This window comes from Eubalaena glacialis, chromosome 15 (genome assembly GCF_028564815.1).
Source record: "Eubalaena glacialis isolate mEubGla1 chromosome 15, mEubGla1.1.hap2.+ XY, whole genome shotgun sequence".
NCBI lineage: Eukaryota > Metazoa > Chordata > Mammalia > Artiodactyla > Balaenidae > Eubalaena > Eubalaena glacialis.
Window position 1 is genome coordinate 25,094,423 of NC_083730.1, and position 22,579 is coordinate 25,117,001.

Sequence of the window (22,579 nt, forward strand, 5' to 3'; positions counted from 1 at the left end):
TTGGTGAAATGCATCACACACTGAGATGGTGACCTGGTAAACAAATTAGTTCCGAGCTTAAACACATTTACATACTTTAATATAAAGATTGTAAATATGATGTGGATAGGTCAGAGAGAAAAATTAATGACTTAAGAGGCATGAAGGCTCACAGAGAAGTACAAACATGTTTGCGAATGTTAAATGTTGTTTTAATTCAATATAGTTAATGCCTTTTTTGCTCATTAACTTAGTACAGACACTTTAGGTACTTCATCTTGGCTTGATTTTAAGCACCCACTCATTTCACAAAAAGTTATTGAGTGCCAGCTACTTTTCACGCTTTTGCCCATGTGAGACAATTAAGATGAGGAGAATGACAATACTAATGGCAGCTGGCCTGCAAAATAAACACAAGAGGTGAGCTCTTCCCAGTGAAGTAGGAGGCCAGGTTTAACAGAGCTCACTCTTCCTGTGTCTAAGGTACAATATAAGTCAGCTGGAGGAGTGGCTTCGGGGAAGAAACCTGCACCAGAGGGAAGTTGCTGAGACCATGGAACCCCTGATCCAAGCAGCCCAGCTCCTGCAGTTAAAGAAGAAAAGCCCCGAAGATGCAGATGCCATCTGCTCCCTGTGCACCGCCCTCAGCACCCAGCAGGTGTGGTCACTGTCAGCCGAGGGCCTCAGAGCAAGCCCAGCTTCCATTTCAAGTCTGTTCCTGCCGGTGGTTGTTTCTTAGTGTGGCACTCCTGGCCCTTTCTGCTCCCAATGATACAGTCCTGAAGGTCCAGAGGATGGGATGTTCCTGGATGAACCAAAGGCTACTTCGGTCTGTGAAACAAGATGCCACGGTTTCCCAGTAACTCTCTGGTGTCTCTTGCTTAGGTAGAAAGATAAGGTAGTCAACCCACAAAACGTCAAGCTTAGGCACAAACTTTTTTAAACGCTTACCATGAATTCTGGAATGTCTCTCACCTAGAAATTTAAATTGGTCCTGTTTTCACTTAGCATCCATTTACATTATTTTAAATAAAGTCAATGAGAACCTAGAGGCATTTAAATGTTCCTTTCCTTTTCCCCTCAAAATTGTATTTGTACTAGGACTCAGTTGCAGAGATATTATCAGTCTGTAAAAAGATAAATCTTGTCCACACACAGGTGATCTTGCCCTCCATCATGAATGTGCCTATTTAGAAATGGGCACGCCACAAGGTGGTAGTGCAAAATGAGACCAGCACGAGGAAATCAGATTTTCCAAATTAAATCATGCACCTTCTCTCTGCCCAGCACCTAAAGAACAGCAAAATCCAAACTTAGCATTGCAAAGTAAACATACATTTCCTTACCTCCTCCACTAACTACTAAGAGATGAAATCCCAAACTCTTAGGAAAACTGCTTCCTTCTACAAGTGTACTGAAAGTTTTGAAACTTTTTAAAATTTTGCTTTCACAAGTTTACTTCTAGACTGCAACTGGCATCGCTCTGCCCCTGGGCAGGCTACTTCCCCCAGACAGTTGGTAGCAGACAAAGGATTAGCTTCCATTTAGACAGGAGTAAAAGCTGTTCCTTCGTAAGTGATTTTGGGGGTGGGGGGAGGTAGGAAGGCTTTGTTAAGACCTTTGTTATATAAGGTAAGATACCCAGGACTCTTTTAATGAAACCTTTAAATTACTTGTGGATAAGAGGCTGAGTGCTTCAGGCAGCAGTTTCCTAAAATCCTCATTACTTTATAAGCCATGGAGCATAGGGGGCGGGGTGAGCGGGTATACGGGAGAGAGGAATGGGGTAAGAGAGCTCAGATCTTCCAGGCAGAGCTTCTGGACTCTAGTTTACTAAATGTAGACCCCTAAACATCAGTCCAGCTGTATCTAAACTGTGGATCTTGCCTAAAGCGAAGTGTCCTCCTGTGCCAATGTCATATGTTCTTTAAAATTCAAAAGTTGTCTTATGTTCATTTAGCTCTGTGCTAAACTTTTGTTTTTATTCCAACAGATTGTCAAAATTTTGAACCTTTATACTCCCCTGAATGAATTTGAAGAACGGGTAACAGTGGCCTTTATACGAACAATCCAGGTGAGTTTTAAAATATTAATCAATGTTATAAAGTCCTAGTCTAAAACAAATAAAAGAATTGGTAGTTTAGATTTTAACCTTGCTTCTCTTTATTAATGAAATACTGGTTACCTTATATTCTAGAAGACCTTACATTTTTAGGTGTTCTCTTTAGGTAAATATGAGCCACACCACCCATGAATAACTTATCATATATACACAGAAGACTGAACTTTAATCATCTCTGCCTCTCAGATTTTAGACATTGTCTAAGTATGTCATTTGCCACTACCGTGTTACTAAACTATAGCACAAAATGAAATTAACAAAGTAAGCAGAATATCAACCCTACCCACAAACGGAACTAAGAAATACTCTTCAGAAAACAAGTTGAACTCTTAAATCTTGACTCTTAAGGCTTACAATATTTGCCCTTAGGAATATGCTTGAAAGAAAACATTTCAGGGAAATGATTATTTAAATCTGTCTTAAGAGTATGCGAATTTTTACATAGAGATGAGCTGCCGAAGCTGAGCCCTAGGTGATCTGGGCTGAGCGCCTAACCTTTGTGGGCGCTGTAGCGGACAGCATGTAAATGATGAGTCACATCAAGATTACTCAAAACACGAGGAGCAGTTCTCCCATTAGTATATGTGGGTAACATTTTGAGGAGACCTAATACTTTCTCAAACTTTTAAACAACCTCTTTAGCCAGTGAAGTAATTGTCAATATGAAACAAGGATAAAAAGAAATGGGGAAAAGTAATCAGAGGAAGAGGCAGGAAAAGAATAAATTAACTTGAGCGCCGTGTATAAGTAGAGAATAGAGGCTGAAGATCAAGGGAGGGTGTTCTCTTAAAGGCAGTGGGGGAAATGCAGTGGTTTATTAAAGATTTGGATCACAGAGAAGCAGGCAGAGAGTCACCAACACGGATATTGTATAGTCAGCTGCTGAAAAGACTGATGACAGAAGCCATTGAGTTCTCTGACCCGCTACTGTTTTTATGGAGAGTTGAGAATTTACACAAAGTGCAGATTTCGAAGGTCTTTTTTGTCTTTAAATATCTGAAACATACATTAGAGGGAGAGCTGTAACTGCTTATAAATTCGCACTGTTTACGAGAAGAGTTCAGGCCAAAGGTCAAAGAATGAGCCAAGTCAGACTTGGGTTTGAATTAAGGAAGTAGGAAAAAGACAATAGAAGTTGGTCAGATATTCTCTGGAGACATGTACAGTCAGATTCTGAGTTTTCCTTAGCAGTCAATTCCCATGTCCAGCAATTCTTTCAAAAAATGGTTTTTTGGTTTGGTTTGGTTTGGTTTTTCTTGCTAGTGTTTTATGTTCTGTGTCTCCCTAGACAGTGCTCAGAGGAAAGGCTCGGACAATCCATGCCATCCTCCTGTACTTGAACCTTATGTAGGATAAATACAAGTTGCTTATTAAAGCAAACCATTTGCTTGGGTGGTGAGGACAGAATATGCTGACCTATAAGAATGTAAATTTAAGGGGATTGTTAAACACACCAAAGGATTCCCACCAGCAATGCATGAGGTATATACATACAAAGGAATATCAGTCTTGTATTTTTGTATGTTGAACCACCCTTGCATTCTGGGGATAACTCCAAATTGGTCATGTATCTGTTTGTTAAGTCTAACTGGTTTATAGTGGTGTTCTTTGGCCGCTGTTTGCTGTTGATCTTCCATATGGTTTGTTCTATCCATTATTGAAAATGGGGTATTGAAGTGTCCAACTATTATTGTAGAACTATTTCTCCCTTTAATTCTGTCCATTCTTGTTTCATGTATTTCGAGCTCTGTTGCTAGGTGCATGTATATTTGTAACTCGTATATATTCTTGATAGATTGAGCCTTTTACGGATATATAATGTCCTCCTTTGTCTTTTGTAGACTTTTTTTATTTAAAGTATATTTTGTATGACAATAATATAGCCATTTCAGCTCTTTTCTGATTACTTGGAATGTCTTTTTTCAAACTTTTACTTTCAATCTTTTTGTGTGTCTAAAGTGAGTCTCTTGTAGATAGCATATAGATGGATCATGTTTTTTCAATCCATTCTGCCAATCTCTGCCTTTTAATTGCCTTTAAGTTTACATTTAAAGTATTACTGATAAAGGATTTACTTATGCCATTTAGCTACTTGTTTTCTGGATGTCTTTTATGTTTTGTGTTTTTCAATTCTTCCATCACTGCCTTTTTGTGTGTTTGTTTCTTGTAGCAAGTGTATCATTTTGATTCCCTACTTTCCTTTTCTGTATATTTTTTAGTTATTTTCTTAGTGGTTACTGTGGTGATCACTATTAACATGTTCAACTGATAACGACCTAGTTTAAATAATACCAACTTAGTTTCAATAGTGCACAAATACTCTGCTGCTATACATCTCCATCCCTCTGCCTTTATATTGTTATTGTCACAGATCACATCTGTTATACATGTGTACCCATTAACAGAGATTTATAATTATTTTCTGCATTTGTATAAATCATACAAGAAGAAAAGGTGCTACAAACCAATAGTATAATGCTGGCTTTTACATTTACCTATGTTGTTAGCTGTACCAGTGTTCTTTATTTCTTCTTATGGCTTGATTTCTTATGGCTTTGAGTTACTGTCTAATGTCGTTTCATTTCAGCCTAAGGACTTTCTTTAGTTACTGGTAACCAGCTCCTTCTGCTTTTGTTTATCTGGAAATGACTTAGTTGTCCCTCAGTATCTGTGGGGGATTGGTTCTAGAACCTCCATGGGTACCAAAACCTGTGGATGCTCAAGTCATTTATATAAAATGGCATAGTATTTGCATGTAACCTATGCACATCCTCTGTACACTTTAAATCATCTCTAGATTACTTATAGTACCTAATACAATGTAAATGCTATGTAAATAGTTGCCAGCATGTATCAAATCCAAGTTTTACTTTTTGGAACTTTCTGAAATTTTAAAAATATTTTTGATCCATGGTTGGTTCAATCTACAAATGCAGAACCCATGGATACAGAAGGCTGACTGTAATTCTTCATTCTTGAAAGATAGTTTTGCCAGATATAGAATTCTTGGTTGACAGAAAGAAGAAATTTCAGGACTTCAAATATATCACCCCACTGCCTTCTAGCTTCCATGGTTTCTGATAAGAAATCCACTTTTGCTCTTATTGAGGATACCTTGTTATGTGATGAGTCACTTCTCTCTTGCTGCTCTCAGGATTCTTTCTTTGTCATTGGGGTTTGATAATTTGACTATAATGTGTCTCAGTGTGAATCTTTTTGAGTTTATTCTGCTTGGAGTTTGTTGAGCTTCTTGGAGATATATAGAGAGATAAATATATCTTTCATCAGATTTGGGAATCCAGCCACTATTTCTTCCAATAGTTTGCTGTCCCTTTCTTTCTGGGACTCTTATGATGTATATGTTGGTACACTTTATGGTGTCCCACAGGTCCCTCAGGCTCTGTTCACTTTTATTCACCCTTTTTTCTGTCCACTCCTCAAACTGAAGAATTTCAATTGCTTTCTCTTCAGTTTCACTGGTCATTTCTTCTGCCTGCTCAAGTCTGCTGTTAGACCCCTTTAGTGAACTAAATGAAAATTTTCATTTTAGTTATTATACTTTTCCTATGTCTGGCTCCAAATAAAGGGAAAAGGAGATGGGCTCTGTCCCTTTAAATCTTCCAATTGATGCTGCTGGAGGGAGCCACTGCATCCCAAGAGAGCCAAAATCAAGGCAGGCATCTGTGCCAGTCCTTCAGGGAACTGCCAGACCAACCAAAGTGCACAACCCCAGATTTTTGAAAGACAAGATCTCACTGCCTACCCTGGCACCAGCCAGCTGCTCCAGGACTGTGGGTTGCTATCCCTACAGCTGCGGTGGGGCTGGAGAATGGGGGATGGTAGCTGATGCACACTGATCTCTTAGCAAAGATCAGCAGGCTCTCCCTTCATCAGGCACTCTCCTGGTTGTTGTAAGTGTCCCATCAGGTTCCAGAGTTACAAGATAGTTGATGCCAATTGCTTTTTTCTAGCTCAGTGGTTGCTTCAGTGGAGGGACTGACTCCTAGAGGTTCCTGCTCTGTCATTTTGTGTGATGTCAGTCTCCCCATTCCTTTTTACAGATGAGGAAACTGAGGCAGAGAGAGGTTCAGGAACTCACCCAGGGTGGTGCCAGGATTAGAGCTCAGGTTATCTGCCTCCAGAGCCCATGGCCTTAACCACTTCACCATACTGCCTCGCCACATGATTTGCACCTGAACTATATTTTTCTAGTCTCCCTTAGATGGAAAATTTTTAAAGAATGCTAGAATTGGGAGAGGAGTTGAAGTCATATGATCTCCAACAAGCCTAAACCAGAGCTTCGCTCCCTGCTAAATACCTCAGGGTGAGGGAGACCACATTCTCCTGAAGTCCTACCCAGTTATTGTAACAGAAATATTCCTGTGATTCATTTTTGTGAATTCACCAAAACTGGCTATTTTTAGGCATAGGAAGTATTTTACGTCATCTTATTCTTCCCCACAGGCACAACTGCAAGAGCGGAATGACCCTCAGCACCTGCTGTTAGACTTCAAGCACATGTTTCCCGTTTTGTTCCCATTTAATCCATCTTCTCTGACCATGGACTCAATCCACATTCCAGCGTGTCTCAATCTGGAGTTCCTCAATGAAGTCTGAAAATGCACGTGCCAAAGCTCGATTGCCAGTGAGAGCAAGAAGGAAGTATACAGTAAAGTGAATTTAAGGATCTGTTAAATCTATAAAAGTAGACCACATCAGAGGTTGAGAACCTGTGCAGAGTGAACTATACAGAATAAGACACATCTGTTATTATATTTTGTACCTACTGCTCAGAATAAAAACACTTGAAATATGGACGAGTTTTTTAAAGTATGATTTCGGTCTAAACAAATATGCATCATGATCTACAGCCACCAAGCAGTCCCCATGGGCCATATAAAAGATGCCAGTCTATAAAATGGAAACTGCCTAGTTTTGATCTTTGCACATAGCTGGAGAATGCCCAAAGTAAAATGATATTAAACATATGTAAGTCACATAAACTGCCTTCAGAGGACTTTTAACAAATAATGGTACTAATAACCATGACACTGTCATATAGTGAGTGACATTTCCCCCCGTCAACAAACTGTAGGTGTGGATGGGTTTATGGGGAGATGTTTTGAGGACAAATATATAGACCTGGGCCTTCTGAGAAGTTTCCCAAAGACATTTTTTAATGCCTGGTGATGCAGAGACAATGGTGTAATTGACCTCCAGACTAAACAGTTTGATTATTGGTTTCTGAAATAAAATTAGAAGACTCAGTCCCTAACATACTCAAACCCACTTGTGTAGTTGTGAATTTACGGAAGAATTACGCTAAAAATGCTGCAGTCCCAAACGTAAAATGTGAGCAAATAAATAGAAAGATATTCTTTACATTTCCAATGCTAATCCATGCACTTCCTGAGTCAACAAAACTTTCACAAAAATCTATGTAAGTTAAATGTTAGAAAAGAATAACAAGTCTTATTTACAGATTAAAAACCAAACAAGTCAATATAAAAGCCTTTAATCCCTTATTGCCATTATACCTCCAAAAAGAACATTACACAATGCGCTAGTAATTCCAGATAACTAAAAGAGTAAGGAAAACAAACTTCATCTTGAGGATCAGACTATTTGAAAAGCCTTTTTTAAAAATCAGTTCAGGTATTATTAAATTATTATCCAAAACTTTTGGGTGTTTGTGTGTGTGTGTGTTCTTTTTAAAGGGAGAGAAGCTTATGTCAACTTTCCCTTTTCAGGTTATTTTCAACACTTTTCAAATTTACCACAAAAAACTGTAAATATGTCTGCTTTGAAATAAGGATTTAAAGAATATTCAATGATAATATTAATGAATTTTATGTGTTTGCTACTTTTATAATTTTTTGTCTCTTCTAAAGCAAGCACTCAATTAGAAAATCCTACATGTTGTTTACAATCTTTTGCTATTTTTTTCATATTTCTGGTAGATAACAGTATGCTGCTCCCATGACAGGAACAGATGGTGTTTGCAAATCATAGAAGAGCCCCTATGTTGCATCAAGAAGAAAACATTTCTCCGCAGAGTACAAGTAGAGCCCCCATAACCCGCCACCTTCTCTTACTCAGCCTCTCAGCTTAAAAGGCTCTTGGAAACACAACACACTCCGAGCCCTAAACAATCCTGTGTGTGGAACTCTCCTCGCCCTCTGGGCAGGACGAGGCACAGCCCCCGGGCGAAGGCCGCTGCCCAGCACGTCCCAACCCGAGTCATCGAGTCGTCGGCATGATCCCCTCGACCTCCACATTGCACGTCCCGGCTTCTCTCAGGCGTCCGCACAGAGCTGTGCCTTTCCCTTCCTCCCCAGCTAGAGTTACATGATATGACATCCCTGACTACACCCTTCAACAACCCACATGCTGACCAGCTTTGAAAGGCCAGTCTAAACCAGTTGAGTCCATGGGCTGCCTCTTTTTAAAGTTCTTTATTATGTGTAACTTGCTTTTTACTGCACTTTAGTTTAAAACTTGGCTTCACGTAAGGCCTGTTCTTAATCTTCGAGAACCAAAAATGCCTTGTTAGCGTGCTAAGGGGTGTAAAAAGCAGTGATTCTATAAACGCAACGGCTTCCTGCCCCTACGTGCTGTCTTACACCCTCATTCTCTCCATCCCTCTGGGTTACTGCCTCTGCTGTCACTGGTTAATCACTGGGTGCCAAGGACTCACTGAATAAAAGCTTGGCAAGTAGAATAAATGGGGTGGGGGAACCTTGTGAATAGTCCTCTACTTAACCTAAGAAATGCAGGTTTAGTTCTCCTCTTCCAAAGGTAAAGGTATTTCACTGGAGCTGTACTTAATCTATATATACTTAAAAAACAAGTACTCTTTTATAGACACCAGGAATAAAGGAATACAGTAATCAGTTACTTAATGTTTAGATCTGCCCTATTTAATGTAACACTTGGAGACTGGAAGAAGCATCTTTAACATGTTAGCATTTTTCTTCTTTGCATTTTTTTTAAAAGTTCAATTCATTTTCCAGCTTCATGAAATCAATAATGACTTTTAATTTAAATAACTTAATTCAACGTAAAGTTTTGAATTCTAAACCAGATATCTGTCTTTATATTTTAATATTTAAAATTTAGTTGACACTTTTCTCACTATGTGCCTTTAGCAGTTACTAAGGTAACTGACATCAATTCTCTGAAATAAGTGTTTCTGTGGGAAGAATTTTCATGTTCAACATAACATCCTGGTGGTGTTTTGATCTGTCTTTTGAAACATGAGAAGCATTTTAAAGATTACTTAAGAATCAAATACTTAGATTAAACAATTTGTATTTTAAGTATTATATGGGACCTATCTGTTTACCTAGAGTAATGTGTGTTCGTTGCTGAGGCTGACAAACACATCCCCTACATGCATATCACCTACATTCTCCCTGTGCCATCACAGCTGCAGTTAGACTTATGGTACCCAGCAAGCAGATCAGACCCAAAGGAAAATAGGCTTTTCCCCCCTTTTTATGAAGCATGTCAATAGGAGTTTCTTCCCTTTCCTGTACTAAATTTTAAAGCTTTTGTAAAAACAAAACAGACAAAACGAGGAACTTGGAAAACTTAGAAAAAATTAACACTGCTACCATCAATTCATCAAATATTTACTTAGAGCTTCACTTAATGCATTAAGATTATAGTAACAAATACATTAGAATCCATTTCTTTTACATACAGTAAATTTAATTGTTTTCATTCATTCTAAGGCACCAAGGGCATCCTAAGTTGAAGCACTTGTATAATGCCAAATGACTAAACAGTTACTAAAATATGACAGCATAGGGCAGGACACTGTAGATTTTCCTCATAGTATATTTCTCTGCAGTTTCTCAAATTATTTGCTGCATGACCCAAGTAGCCATAATTCACTTTTTGTACACATCGGTACCATAGCAAATTAGGGAGTATAGAAAATTAGAGGTTGATGCCAATGCCATAGGACTTTTTTCTTTTTTTTTTTTTTTTAAGCTTCAGCAACACTTTTTTCTTATTATAAAGGTTATTAGATACTAAAGATTGTTTTTCCTAAAAAAATTTCTAATTTTAATAAAGGGGGCCAATCAAAAATGAATTTAAACTACTTTCTAAAGTGATACAGTATCAGAATAATCCAGATTTGAATATAACATTTTGCTCCCAACTGATGTATGGATGAAGGACTGCTTCACTGAAGGGGATCACATCATATTCAGGAGTGAATCTAACAATGGAGAAGAAATACTACTAATAAAAATATTTTTCCACTTTGAGCAAATCTGTAAACTACACCTTTGTTTATAAATTGCTTGTATTAGTTACTGTAATATTCAGCTGTGGATAAAAATTTGTGAAAATAAATACTTTTGAAAAAAAAAGTGGTGTGACATTTAAATGAAATTTAAAACTCTGTAACTACACATTGGCTGAAAAGTTAATTTTTAATGCTTAATAAACTATTCAGGGGCCTATATTCAAAGATGCTTCATGATCATTTAAACCAGGGTTTGGCAAACTACAGCCTGCAAGTTGGGGGTAGAGAGAAACTTTCCCTATAAAATAAGACTTACTGAGCTACACAATTCAAGCAAGGCAGTTTTGGTGTAGTGGATCAATGGAATAGGACAGAGAGCCCAGAGATAGACTCATATGTATAACTTTGTAAATGGTAGAGGTGGCATTACAAATCAGTGGGGAAAATATTTACAAGATCTGTATGGAGGATCTTATATATAAGTGAAAAACATTAACAATAACATTTAAAAATTGGAGAAATATATTTCACAGATAAGAAGACTCCATACCACAAAAATGTCAATTGTCCCCAAGTTGTCTATAGATTAAAATCCATCTCACTACAGTTTTTTTTGGTGAAAATTGACAAGCTAATTCTAAAATTTATATGGAAGAGCAGAGGCCCAAGGATAAGGAAGAGTCTCCTCAAGACAAAGAGGGAAAGCTTTCCCTAATACGTACCAAGACTTACTATAAAACTTTAGTAATTCAGATGAGTGGAACTGGCACAAAGATAGAAAATTTGACCATTGGAGCAGAACAGAGAGCCTAGAAACTGAACATTTGTATGGAAACGTTGGTAGACTGTTTATTACCTAGAGGAACACACACAAAAATCACCTGGAAATCTTTTTAAAAATTCACATAACCAACCTCACCCAAATGTACAGAATAAGACATCTCCAGGGAAGGTGCCCTTAAACACCCATCATTAGGGAACCCTATTGAAATATTTCATGATACAGAAATGTGTTCACAACATACTGATCAGCTGAAAAGTTACCTCTGGAACCCAACTTCCAACCTAAGAATGGACAAACTTCTGGGTGGCTGGTGGAAGAGTAACCTCTCTTCAGGAAAGCCTCCACCTCATTCCCAGAGAGGTTAGGGCCTATCTTCAGGACCTCAACAGGAAAACTGTGTGCCAAGAGCCAAATTTCAGACAACATACACGTATCTAGTAACAGCTGAGAAAGAACAAAGCAGCCAACATCTGGGTCCTGGTCTGACACTTAGAGGTAGGTCTGGGTGGTGGCAGAAGCTGGCCTGGTGCTCCCAGCTAGGCCCCGGTGATCTCCTTCTGCACACAATCTTACAAAACCACATCAGACAAGCTCACTGACTAATGAAGGGAGCCAACACAAGACTACTTCACAGTTTTGTCTAAACACACACAAACACAAGATCTCTGTGCAAACTACACGATACCAAACACCCCTCTCCCAGCTAATGGGTGACTGCAGCTTCTTCACCAGTTGCAGCTTTAGTCTAGCTCCAATCTTCTGGATAGGATCATGCTGAAATAGCTAATCAAAGACTTGACCCTACTTCTGAACAGCACCCAATCCAGAGTGAACCTCTGCATCTCTGCACTCCCCAAATCACCTAACCAAAGCCCAACGTCCAACACCCTCTCACTGAGCTTCCCCTCGCTTCCCTAAGGTGTGCCCTTGATGTGCAGACTTCCTGTTGCAACAGCATTAAACCCAACCTGTTCACAGACAGGTGTGTGCCAGGAGGCGTTTGGCTGAAGGGCATCAACACAGTGTTGTCCCCTTCCACCAATATTAGCATTTTGCAGGGTAAACTTAGAACCAAGGAGGTACTGTTACTGAACCAAACTTGGGTCCGCTCGCCTGCACACAGTAAAGCCAATCTACCAACAAGGGCCGTGGGGAAGGAAAGTGCAGTGTACTGCAGGGCTAAGCAAGGAGTATGGGTGGCTAATGCTCAAGAAACCTGAACTCCAGATGGATTTCAGGGAAAGGCTTTGAAAGACAGGGTGAGGCAGAGGGTCTCAGGTTACCTGATCTGCTCCTAGACATTCTTCTGACTGGTTGGTGGTGAGGTAATCAGGAGTCAACATCACCAACCTTCTGGTTCCAGCTGGTCTGGGGTCTATGTGCTTGTGGGCAGCACGCAGTTAACTTCTCCCACCTGGTGGCGGTTTCAGTATCTGCAAAACAGCTCAAAGGACTTGGCTCAGAATATTATGTATAGCCCTTGAGGAGGAACTAAAGGTCCTTGACTTTGTTTAATGGCTAAACTGTTATTATTTTTGTCTTGACTGTTTTCCTTTGTTTCTGCATTTTCTCATTCTCTGATTAAGTTTGCTCTTTGGAACTCAGGGAAGGCCTAGGCGGTTAAAGTTTTTCTACCAACAAGAGGCAGGTGGAGGATGTGGGGGTGGGGGTAGGGGGCGGGTCTGTCCAGGGAAGGACCAATAGGGGCCTGCATGGTTACACCTCAGGTTATACAGGCTATGGCAGGTACTGCCAGTTTGGAGATACTGCCAGTTTGGTTGCAGACCACTGCAATAAAGTGAATATCACAATAAAGTGAGTAACATGAATTTGTTGGTTTCCCAGTGCATATAAAAGTTATGTTTCCACTATACTGAAGTGTGCAATAGCATTATGCCTAAAAAAACAATGTACATATCTTAATCTAAAAATACTTTATTGCTTAAAAATGCTAACCATCATCTGAACCTTCAGCGAGTCTTAATCTTTTTGCTGGTGGAGGGTCTTGCCTCAATATTGATGGCTACTGACTGATCAGTGTGGTAGTTGCTGAAGGTTGGGTGGCTGCAGCAATTCTGATTGACATATATACACTAATATGTATAAAATAGAGAACTAATAAGAACCTGCTGTATAAAAATAAATAAATAAATAAAATTAAAGAAAAAAAAAAAAGACAACAATGAAGTTGCCACATCTATTGACTCTTCCTTTCACGAACGATTTCTCGTAGCATGCAATGATGTTTGATAGCATTTTACCCACAGTAGAACATCTTTCAAAATTAGAGTTAATCTTCTCAAATCACTATGTATGGCAGCTATAGCCTTACAAAATGTATGTCTTAAACAATGACTTGAAAGTCAAAATGACTCCTTGATCCATGGGCTGCACAATGGATGTTGTGTTAGCAGGCATGAAAACAACATAAATCTCATTGTACCTCTCCATCAGAGCTCTTGGGTGACCAGGTGCTTTGTCAATGAGCAGTCATATTTTGAAAGCAATCTTTTTTTCTGAGCAGGAGGTCCCAACAATGGGCTTAAAATATTCAGAAAACCATGTGGTAAACAGATGTGCTGTAATCCAGGCTTGTTGTTCCATTTATAGAGCACAGGCAAAGTAGATTTAGCATAATTCTTAAGGATCCTAAGATTTTCAGAAAGGTAAGTGAGGATTGGCTTCAACTTCAAGTCACCAGCTCCATTGGCCCCTAACAAGATAGTCAGCCTGTCCTTCGAAGCTTTGAACTCAGGCATTGACTTTTCCTCTCTGGCTATGAAAGTCCTAGATGGCATCCTCTTCCAATAGACAGCTGTTTTGTCTGCATTGAAAATTTGTTGTTTAGTCTAACCACCCTCATTAATTATCTTAGCTAGATTCTGGATAACTTGCTGCAGCTACTACATCAGCACTTGCTGCTTCACCTTGCACTTTGATGTTATAAAGACAGCTTTCCTTAAACCTCATGAGCCAACCTCTGCTAGCTTCAAACTTTTCTTCTGCAGCTTCCTCGCCTCTCTCAGCCTTCACAGAATTGAAGAGAGTTAGGGCCTTGCTCTGGACCAGGTTTTGGCTTAAGGGAATGTTGTGACAGGTTCCATCTTCTATCCAGACCATGAAAAATTCTGTATCAGTGATAGGCTGTTTTGCTTTCTTATCATTGTGTGTTCACTGGAGTACCACTTTCAATTTCCTTCAAGAACTTTTCCTTTTCATTCACAACTTGGCTAAATGTTTGCAAAAGGCCTAGCTTTCAGCCTATCTTGGCTTTCCACATGCCTTCCTCACTAAGTTTCATCATTTCTAGCGTTTGATATAATGTGAGAGATGTGTGACTCTTCCTTTCACTTGAGCACTTAAGAGGCCACTGCAGGGTTATGAATTGGCCTAATTTCAATACTGCTGTGTCTCAGGGAATAGGGAGACCTGAGGAGAGGGAGAGAGACAGGGGAACAGCCAGCCAGTGGAGCAGTCAGAACACACACAACATAATCGATTGTTTGCCATCTGATATGGGCGCGGTTTGTGGCACCCCAAAACAATTACAGTAGTACCAGCAAAGATCACTGATCACAGATCACCATAACAAATATAATAATCATGAAAAAATTTGAAATATTGTAAGAATTGCCAAAATGTGATGCAGAGACACAAAGTGAGCAAATGCTGTTGGAAAAATGGCACCAGTAGACTTGCTCCAAGTAGGGTTGCCACAGACTCAATTAAAAACAAACCAAAAAAATGCAATAAAGTGAAGCAGAATAAAATGAGGTATGCCTGTATTACTAAATAAAATTCTAAGGCTTAGTAAGGATATAGACACTGCAAATAACCTTCAAACAGGTAGAGGAACAAAGACAAATACACTTGACCCTTGAATGCGGGGTAGGAGAGCCCACCCTCCATACAGTCAAAAGTCTGTATATAATTTATAGACAGCCCTCCATATGCTCAGTTCCTCCATATGGGAGGTTCCAACCAACCTCTGCTCATGTAGTACAGTAGTATTTACTATTGAAAAAAATCTGTGTATTAATGAACCCGTGCAGCTCAAACTCATGCTGTTCAAGGGTCAACTGTATATATCCTTCACTTAGGTTTGTGACAATATCTTAAGCTATTTGGAACACACCTAGACCTGGGGTAAACTTAAAATAAGTTCAGCAAATCAGTGTCTGTGTTATTTTCTGTCTATATTTCATTTCTGCTGTTCTTGTTTGGCAACTCGAACTTTCTGTAGAGTAGGTATTTGTTATAAGGACAAAACCACATCCAAGGTAATAACTGCTTCTTAATTAACAAAATTTGAAGTTATCACCAAAGCAGTTAGATTAACAATGAGCACATACATAACTTGCCCAACTACTCAAGATTAGCAAACTCACCTGTCTCATTTATTCAAATTCAAGGCCCTCTGTATCCTTGGGTTCTGTGTCCATGGATGCAATCAACTGCAAATCAAAAATATTTGAAAAAAATTTTTTTCCAGTAAGTTCCAAAAGCAAAACTTGAATTTTCTATGCACCAGCAACTATTTACATAGAATTTACATTGTATAAGGTACTATAATCCAGAGATTGCTTAAAGGAGAATGTGTGTAGGTTATATCCAAATACCATGTCATTTTAGAGAAGGGACTTGATTTTGGTATCCTCCTGTAACCATTCCCTAAGATATAGAGGGAAAACTCTACTCATTTGTTAACATTGTCCTAGCCCCTACCAACTCCACCAATTTTCCCAGTTTCTGTTACTGAAACTTCTAAAGCCATTGCTGCATAAGCTACCATTAATTTTGAGTATTATAGGAAGTTTAAGCACAGGAAAATTATCCACAAAACGTAGAAGATAGGGCTGAGGCTGGTTATTTCTGAAATCTTAACATAAGAATTTACAGATTTACAATGGATTCATTGATTTCCAGTCTTAACGCTGATCTACTCTTTTTTTTTTTCAAAAAAATAATTACAGAAAGAAAAGATAACAGAGCATTTCTAAAAATACTGAGAGCTAAATGTCTTAGAACATTTACATCTCACGAGGGCCCATGTCTAGATTTTAAGAATTATAAAATAACTAATTTTGATATAGATATTTAGTGTTATACAATATATACTTGGTTATATATGGTTAAACATGAAAAGAACTAATTATAATTATTTCTGGTAATTTTGCATCTTTATTGAAAGATACTTTTCCTCCCAATTTTTATTTTGAAAAGTTAAATAACTACTGAAGAGTTGTCAAAATAGAGCAATGAACAACCGTATGCTCTACCTTTAGGTTCCCTAATTGGTAATACTTTGCCGTATCTGCTATCTCTCTTTCTCTGCCGGTTTAGTTGTATGCATTTTTTGAGTCATTTGGTAATTAGTTGCAGCATCATGACTCTTCACCTCTAAATATTTCAGTGTGTACCTCCTAAGAACAAAGGACAATCTCTGCCATATCTACAATACAATTAACATAATCAGGAAAAGTAATGTCAATGCTACCATCTCATGCAATTTATAGAAAGTTCCCACAACTGTCCCAATTTTGTTCTTTAGAGTTGTTGTTTTTAAATCCAGTTTCCAATTAAAGATCCCATGTTACATTCAAATGTCACATATCTCCTCTAATCTAACACTAATCTAATACATTCCCGGCCTTTTTTGTTTTTCACAACATTGACATTTTTTTAAGAGTTCAGGTCAGTTATTTTGCAGAATGTTCCTCAATCTGGATTTGTCTGATTGTTTCCTTATGATTAGATTCAAGTCAGACTTTTTTTGGAGAAATCCTACATAAGTGAGGTTGTGTCCTCAGTGTATCCAGAGGGTGCATGATGTCAGTTTGTCCCATTAATGGTAATGTTAAGCTTGGTCACTTGGTCAAGGTAATACAAGATTTCTCTAGTGTATGGATAACTTTTCCTCTTCATGATACTTTGAGATTATGTAAATATCTTTACATAGATTTACATGTTTTTTATATATGTAAAACTTTTACCCAATGGTTTTCAAAATCCATCCATTTTCATGACATTTTTAATTACAAAAAACTTAGGAAATTTGGAAAGACTTGCTGCTGGTGATCTGTAAGGTATTGAGTGGGAAACTGTGATACTTAGAGTGATGGTATCTTAACTTTTCTTAATAAATATATGGGGGGCAAATTGAATAGAACCTGCCTTTTTCTCTTATTGAAGAACACTAATACCCTTATCAGTAGTTCTACAGAGCAAATGCAATTACTCTGCATTTGGACTATTAGAAAGTTTTAATGGAAAAACCCATAACTTTTAAAGATCTGTTTATTTCCTCCACCACTGTATCTCACACTTACGCATAATTCACTGCACGTTTTCTGATTTTTATTTTCTTCATTACAAAACACACATTTGACTGGCTTAAGTTTATTGAGTGTCAGCTTGAGAGAAAATGTGTTGGTTTTGGTTCACCTAATGAGTTCCATTTTGGTTTCAATTTTATTATGTTACTAGCTTTCAAACATAAATCAAGTTCTAATGCTCTAACGGTACCAGCTCTGTACCATCCTTGGAAGAATTAAGAAAATAATCATTCAAATCATTTTCTGTAGGAGCCATGGTTGAGAAAGGCTGAGTATCTAGTAGTGACACATTGCCTCACTTCTCCACCTACCTGAAACCACACTTTACCTCATACCCCCAGATCCTTCCCCTGCCAAAAAAAGCAAATAAATCTTCTAATCCAAGCCACCATATGCAAGTATGTTACTTTTACCAAGGTTTCAACTACTTTATTTCTTCCACCGAGGAAGATTAACATTCACCTCCTTTCCTGTTTTCTATAACATATACCTTAGTTAATGATACCTGTCTCTTTTTCTACCTCCGCTTCTATGTTCCACATGCCATAAGCCCTGGACAAACAACATGGGCCTTGAGCTTCTGAGAATCCAGAGTTCAAACCTATAATTCAGCAAATCTAGGCCTTGGCAAATTCTTTGGTTTCTCTGGGTCTAAGCTTCCTCATTTATAAAATGAGAAAGGAAAAACTCTTACCTATTTCATGGGGTTGCAGAATGTTCCTTAATTTGGGTTTGTCTGATGTTATATGAATTGTATGTTATTCTGTTTTATATAACAATTATCATATTGCCCGAGTATATGAATTATAAACAGCATACATAAGTGCCTGGTGCGTGGTGGGCACACAGTGCTCATAGATGGTAGCTTTTATTTTAGTATGCTCTTTGCTCATCATCCAGAATATGAAGGTGAAAAAAAATCATCGGGTATGTGGGAAGCTTTGATTTATTCCAAGTCCAAATTCCACTGACTATATACACTTCTTGTGAAAAAGGAGTATACATATTTTTTAAAGTTAATAGCCTTGGAACTCATGTATTGAATTGACGACTGTCAATTTCCTGGATTTGCTCAAATCAAAGCAACAGAAGAAAGAAAAGGAATAAACCAGAGGGTCAAATTACAATAGATGGTGAGTAAAAGGGAACAGTGGATAACTGGGAGAACAAAAGGGAAATGAAGGAATTTTCTGTAATGACGGACATGTTCTAAATTATACTTTGAAAGCTGAGAGTAGTTTGGGTTAAAAGAGTGTATGCACTTGTGAAATTCATCCAATTTAAGATTTGTACATTTGACCCCATGGAAATTTTGCCTTAAAAGAATTGTAAACAAATACTGACCTCCTAACATGAGTCACAGTATTTCTGGGTGAAGTGTACTAAGATCTGCATTTAAAAAAAAAAAAAAAAGATGGTTTGATGGAAGAACAGATGGAGGGACGTGATACAGCAAATATGGCAAAATGTTAACAACTGTAGAATACAGGTGGTGAATATATGGGTGTTCATTGTAGAAGTCTTTCCACTTTCCTGTGTGTTCGAAAGTTTTCATAATAAAAACTTTGGACTATAAAACAAACAAATAGGGACTTCCCTGGTGGCGCAGTGGTTAAGAATCCACCTGCCAATGCAGGGGACATGGGTTTGAGCACTGGTCCAGGAAGATCCCACATGCTGCGGAGCAACTAAGCCCGTGCACCACAACTACTGAGCCTGTGCTCTAGAGCCTGTGAGCCACAACTACTGAGCCCGTGTGCCGCAACTACTGAAGCCCACGCTCCTAGAGCCCATGCTCCGCAACAAGAGAAGCCACCGCAGTGAGAAGCCCGCGCACCGCAACGAAGAGTAGCCCCTGCTCGCTGCAACTAGAGAAAAAGCCCGCGCACAGCAACGAAGACCCAACGCAGACAAAAATAAATAAATAAATAAATAAAATTAAACAAACAAACACAATGTGAGAGGGCCACTAACGCATTTGAAAAAAAGCAGGATTCCAGGGTGGGCATTGCCTGACAGCTCACAGAACACCTCAGTGCCTCCCACCACCCCTTTCCAACTGTGTGGTCCCAGCGCGTTGGAAAAGAATTTCCAGACACAAGGCAGAATGTAAGGAAGATAGAGTTTATTAAAGAGAAGGGTCGCTGCAAGAACAGCTGGCCGACCTCCTGGTAGCCAGGGAAAGCCGACCCTGAGCATGGGTTGCTTGTCTGTTTTTTTGTTTGTTTGTTTGTTTTAACATCTTTATTGGAGTGTAACTGCTTTACAAGGGTGTGTTAGTTTCTGCTTTATAACAAAGTGAATCAGTTATACATATACATATATCCCCATATCTCTTCCCTCTTGCGTATCCCTCCCTCCCACCCTCCCTATCCCACCCCTCTAGGTGGTCACAAAGCACCGAGCTGATCCGAGCCAGTAATCCCACTACTGGGCATATACCTTGCTTGTATGTTTTTATAGCCAAAGAACAAAGGGACTTCTGAGTCACCCGCTGATTGGGTAGGATCTGCATGTTTCCAGTGGGATGAATACCTTTCTGTATATGGTATGGAAAAGGAGCAAGGCATGCTGTTTGGGAAAGCTCAGAGATGTTGCAATGGTTGCTGCATAACAGAGTGATAAGGGCCTGGTAACTCTCTGTTCCGGCGATGTTGGCCCTTTTAGTTTATCTTGTTCTTTGTCCTTGGAGCACACCACACCGACCACGCGAATCAAGCCAGAGGCAGCCTGGCCAGCCTCCGAGCCCTGGCGCTGGGGATCTGCCCCTTTTCTGCCCGGGTCGCCTCCTGCTCGCCCGGTCTCAGTCCGTTCTCAGCACACACTCTATCACCTGGTTCCCAGAACTCAGATTGCGCAGTGGTCACGTCATCATCGACCAGGGCTCACAGTTACAGCGGCAGAGGCATCCCTAACCTCCCTCATCCGTAGCCTAACCGGCTCACCCTAATCTCCCAGCCCCCGGTTCCCTGGCCCCATTTCGCCTGACAAGTTTTCATAATCCTCTCAGGCTCCGCCAGCGGCGCCGCCAGCCATGGGGCCCGATCATATAAGGAAAATACTGCGGCTTCATCCGGAGCTGCATCGTGGACCCGGGGGCGCCCCTGCCCTACGCCACTCGCTACACTCCTCCCCTGCCAACCTCCCCGGGCCTGTCCCCCTCGCCAGCCCCGCAGTCTAGGCCTCTGCCCCTGGTCTGCGCAGCCGCTCTCCCCAGCCTGCGGGAGTCGCTCAGCCAATCCCCTCCCGCCGTCTTCCGAGCCTTCCCCACTCGACATCCGGTCCGCCGGCAGCGCCCGGCCGCAACCCACCTCCTTCAAACCAGTTCCACACTTTTCGGTCGCCTGGTCACACGTTTAAGAAAATTCAGGAGTGAGGATGAAGAGGCACGTTAATTACCTGTTGGGGGTAGCGGGGCGTATAGAGGCCGGGGATAGGATGGACAGGGTAGAGTCAAATCATTCTCTTGATTGGGAGACAAAGTCTTTAAAAACAGCGATATGAGGAAAAACATCCGCTTGCGAGGAACGTTCTCTTGTCCAAGGCCGGTCGCCCCAGGAGGTTTTGGTACCCTTGGTTCCCACGGGGTGGCGCAGAGGGCCGCGTCCTGCCAAAACAGAGAGAGCCCTGGCTCGGCCGCACGAAGTAGGTAAAAAGGCGCGGCCGAGGCCAAGCTGGCACCGCCCCTCGCGCTTAAAGTCCGGGTGCCCGGGGCGGTACGTCAGCGTCGCGGAGGAGGACCGCTGCGCTGCCGCCCGCCGCCGCCCGCCGCCATGGCCCTGCTCCGAGGTGACCGCTGCAGCCTCGCCTCTCTCGCCCCTGGTTGGTGGGGGGGTGCGGAAGGGCCCGGTCTCGGCGGGGAGTCGAGGCCTCCTAGGCGGTAAAGGGGCCTTGATAAAACCCCAACCCGAAAGCACTGTTTGGGTTCAGGAGAAAACATACTTGTCAGGCACTAGCGACAGTGATCTCCCTGCAACTAACAGCTGAGAGTTGAGACCACGGTTTGCTTGCTTCTGACCTTGAAGGTCATTTGCCTTTGCGCGGTAGTGACTCACCTAGTTCGAGGTTAGCTGTTTGCAAGACTGGGCCGGCGCTATACGCACGAGGCGGCCTGGGGCGGAGGGGTGCCTCTCCCACGAGGCCGGCGGCCTCGGACTTGGTCAGAGGGTGGGCGGGGCTTGGGGGAAGGAAGGAATGTTGTCTTGGAGTCGGCAGGGGATCTCTGTTCCCCCACAGTGCTTGGTGGCGATCTGTTGGAGAACTTTCCTTAATCCCTTTCCCTTCTATTCTTTCGAGTGACCCCAGAAGAGTGCAGTCATTGAGTACATAAATTCTACAGTTATTAACTTAAAAAAAATATGTAAACTCCCTTTTCATAACAAATGGTCGCAGTCAGTGGAATAAGGATGAAAGCTCATCCTTACTTTCTGTGTCCTTTGAAGAACCTTCAGATGGAACACTTTATATATCAAAGCCCCGGGCAGAAAAACACTTGGCAGGGTCTGTCTAAGAACCAACATTCTGGTGGTCCAGGGCCCTGTGGGCTCTGTGAAGGAGGCGGGGTTTTATTCTAAATTCAAAAGAAGGCAATCTCCTGCCTTAAAGTAGAATAACAGGATCTGATATCCAATCTGCCCCCATTTCCTCAGGGCTATGAGGCTGCCTATGTAGCAAGGAGGAGAATTTAAGAGCATTTAAGAATCTATTGCAAAGGTCCAGGCAACATCAAATGATGGTTTTGACTCAAGTGGGGGGCAGTGGAGTTGGGGAAAAGGGGGAGGAATGATTTGAGATAGATTTGGAGTTGGAATTGACAAGTTGGTGATAGGTTGGATGTGGCAGGTCAATGAGAAGGAAATGTCAAGAATGACCAGGTTTCTGGTTTGAGGAATTGTGTTCATGATGATACTCCTTATGGAGTGAGGAAAACTGGGGAAGGGATAGATTTGTAAGAGAATATTGAGGTGCTCAAGTGCAGATATCAGATAGGCAGTTGGTTAGGGGGATCTGGAGCTCAGAAGAGCCAAAATGACATGTGAACAGTTCAAGTGAGAAATAGGTATTCTGAGACAAGAGAATTTAATTTGTCAGTGCTTTTT

At 40.6% G+C, this 22,579-nt stretch overlaps 2 protein-coding genes, 1 long non-coding RNA gene and 2 other non-coding genes across 11 annotated transcripts in view; 2 read left to right on the forward strand and 3 right to left on the reverse strand.

The window, feature by feature from the left end:
- Nucleotides 1-6,916, forward strand: part of MYO5B (myosin VB) — a 372,781-nt gene extending 365,865 nt beyond the window's left edge. For both annotated transcript variants that reach the window (XM_061168927.1, XM_061168926.1), the window contains exons 37-39: nt 463-637; nt 1,973-2,053; nt 6,566-6,916. In XM_061168927.1, coding sequence (XP_061024910.1) covers nt 463-637; nt 1,973-2,053; nt 6,566-6,718 — 409 coding nt within the window. In that variant the 3' untranslated portion in view covers nt 6,719-6,916. The remainder of the gene's footprint in view (nt 1-462; nt 638-1,972; nt 2,054-6,565) is intronic.
- On the reverse strand, nt 72-21,630 carry LOC133074951 (uncharacterized). Of its 5 annotated transcripts, none has more exons than XR_009697297.1 (5): nt 21,536-21,630; nt 20,880-21,087; nt 15,534-15,599; nt 12,429-12,578; nt 72-859 (listed from the first exon to the last, which is right to left on the reverse strand). It is a non-coding gene; the product is annotated as an uncharacterized LOC133074951 (long non-coding RNA). The 5 variants fall into 5 exon arrangements; XR_009697299.1 differs by lacking the exon at nt 21,536-21,630 and adding an exon at nt 21,423-21,513; XR_009697298.1 differs by lacking the exon at nt 72-859 and adding an exon at nt 10,147-10,331.
- On the reverse strand, nt 20,279-20,361 carry LOC133076072 (small Cajal body-specific RNA 18). The gene has a single exon (XR_009697482.1). It is a non-coding gene; the product is annotated as a small Cajal body-specific RNA 18 (non-coding RNA).
- Nucleotides 20,439-20,579, reverse strand: LOC133076018 (small Cajal body-specific RNA 17). Its single transcript, XR_009697444.1, has one exon. It is a non-coding gene; the product is annotated as a small Cajal body-specific RNA 17 (non-coding RNA).
- The window catches only part of ACAA2 (acetyl-CoA acyltransferase 2), a 49,382-nt gene continuing 47,953 nt past the window's right edge, over nt 21,151-22,579 (forward strand). Inside the window, exon 1 of one of the 2 annotated variants that reach the window (XM_061168928.1) lies at nt 21,151-21,302. In XM_061168928.1, coding sequence (XP_061024911.1) covers nt 21,254-21,302 — 49 coding nt within the window. In that variant the 5' untranslated portion in view covers nt 21,151-21,253. The remainder of the gene's footprint in view (nt 21,303-22,579) is intronic. The other variant, XM_061168929.1, reaches the window with a different exon arrangement.